Here is a 1,787-nt window from a genome sequence, read left to right as displayed (position 1 = left end):
TTATCAATGTGACACCCTTGTTTTATCTTCATACTTTCCTAGATGTTTTTATAAATCATATTTGGGGTTTAGGTTGTCACATAGTTGGTATCAGAGAAAGTATGTTTATTCGGGCTTAGGTGTTAAGAACTTATAGTACCCTTGCACACGACATGGGTGTTAACCCTGTCGGTGTTCTTTTTCCCGTGACAACCTTTTTCTTCATAATTGAAACTAGTTAAATTGTTTATGGTTGGGTGTACATGAATAAATGGATAGAATAAATGATTCTGTGATTGCTAGTGCTCTCGAGGTAATGTCTCATATGATGGCTCAAGCCAATGAAGATTCACAAGCTAATCAGAATCATAACGGAGGAGCTGATAAGTTTCATGGACTAGAAAAATTCCAGAAGAATAAACCACATAAGTTTAAGGGGAGGTATGATCTTGATGAGGCCCAGACTTAGATTCATGAAATTGAGAAGATTTTCAAAGTTATGGCATGTACCGACACTCATAAAGTGTTGTTTAAACCTTATATATTGTTTAAGGAAGCTAAGTATCGGCGGGAGAATACCCGCCAAGGATCAGAAGCTTCTGGCACTGCTATTACTTGGAATAATTTTAAGAATGAGTTTTTGGACAAGTATTTTCCAGAAGATGTTTGTAACCATAAAGGAGATTAAGTTCTTGGAGCTAAAGCAGTGTAACATGTTTGTGGCTGACTATGTAGCAAAGTTTGAGAAGCTATCCATGTATTGTCTTCAATATAATGGTGTAAATACTGAAGGTTCCAAGTGTGTGAAGTTTTAAAATGGGTTGCATCCAGATATCAAGCAATTTACTGGATATCAGGAGATTCACCACTTCTCAGTGTTGGTTAACAAGTGCATGATTTATGATGAAGACAACAAAGCAAGATCTACCCACTAGAAGAGTGTGAATGAGAAGAAGTTTTCTAATCAGAATTGTGGCAAGTTGTATGCAAACCCAGGTGTCAAAGGAAATGATAAAGTTGTAACCAATAATCGATTGAGTGAGCGAGATGCTTCGTTTCCTCTGAGACGTGGAAGGTGTGGTAAGCTAGATCATCGCGCCCCTGAGTGCAAAAATACCTCTCTAACCTGTTTCAATTATGTAAAGCAGGGCCACATCAACACCTGTTGTCAAAAATCAAAGAAATAACCAGGTGTAGGTCAGAATTCCCAAGACAAAGGGAAAGCCTTTGCTCTTACTGGTGCTGAAGTCTCAAGAGCAGATAATTTGATCCAAGGTACATGTTTCTTTAATGACATCCCTTTGATTTCTATCATTGATATGGGGGCGCCACATTCATTAATATCACATGATTGCGTTATCAAGTTAAACCTGATAGTTTATCCTATGAAAGGTAATATGGTCATCCAACCAATGGTTCTGTAACCATTTTGTTAGTTTTTTTGGATTGTCCCCTATCCATTTATGACAAATATTTTGGAGTTGAATTATTTTTTTTACCCCCATGTCAACTAGATGTTATTATGGGAGTGAACTGGTTAGAGTTCAACCATGTTCACATAAATTGTTTTGATAAAACCATGATGCTTCCTGAGTCAGAGAAGAGTAAATATTTGAGGTTTATATCTGCCAACCAAGTAGAGATGTCCTTGAAACAGGATGCTCAAGTGCTCATGTTATTCTTTTCCTTTAAAATAGAGAGCAAATATATGATTATTAATCTTGTTGTTGTGTGTGAGTTACTAGATGTTTTCCCTAATGATATTGGTGATTTTCCTCCTGATCACAAAGTTGAATTCATAATATATT

General features: G+C 36.5%; 1 protein-coding gene across 1 annotated transcript; it reads left to right on the top strand.

Annotated features, from left to right (window-relative positions):
* The first annotated feature begins 250 nt into the window (after nucleotides 1-250).
* Nucleotides 251-794, top strand: LOC127087915 (uncharacterized). Its single transcript, XM_051028836.1, has 2 exons — nucleotides 251-420; nucleotides 533-794. The coding sequence occupies exons 1-2, from the start codon at nucleotides 251-253 to the stop codon at nucleotides 792-794; spliced, it is 432 nt and encodes a 143-aa protein (XP_050884793.1).
* The last annotated feature ends 993 nt before the right edge of the window (nucleotides 795-1,787 follow it).

The sequence above is a fragment of the Lathyrus oleraceus genome, chromosome 1, assembly GCF_024323335.1.
Source record: "Lathyrus oleraceus cultivar Zhongwan6 chromosome 1, CAAS_Psat_ZW6_1.0, whole genome shotgun sequence".
Classification (NCBI taxonomy): domain Eukaryota; kingdom Viridiplantae; phylum Streptophyta; class Magnoliopsida; order Fabales; family Fabaceae; genus Lathyrus; species Lathyrus oleraceus.
The sequence above is the reverse complement of the archived record's forward strand: the minus strand, read 5'-3'. Positions and strand labels throughout refer to the sequence as shown.

Bases quoted from the DNA above. Each gene is read 5' to 3' on its own strand.
- LOC127087915 (XM_051028836.1), top strand. From the start codon at position 251: ATGGATAGAATAAATGATTCTGTGATTGCTAGTGCTCTCGAGGTAATG. The intron at 421-532 runs GTATGATCTTGA...ATATTGTTTAAG, and splicing joins CCACATAAGTTTAAGGGGAG to GAAGCTAAGTATCGGCGGGA.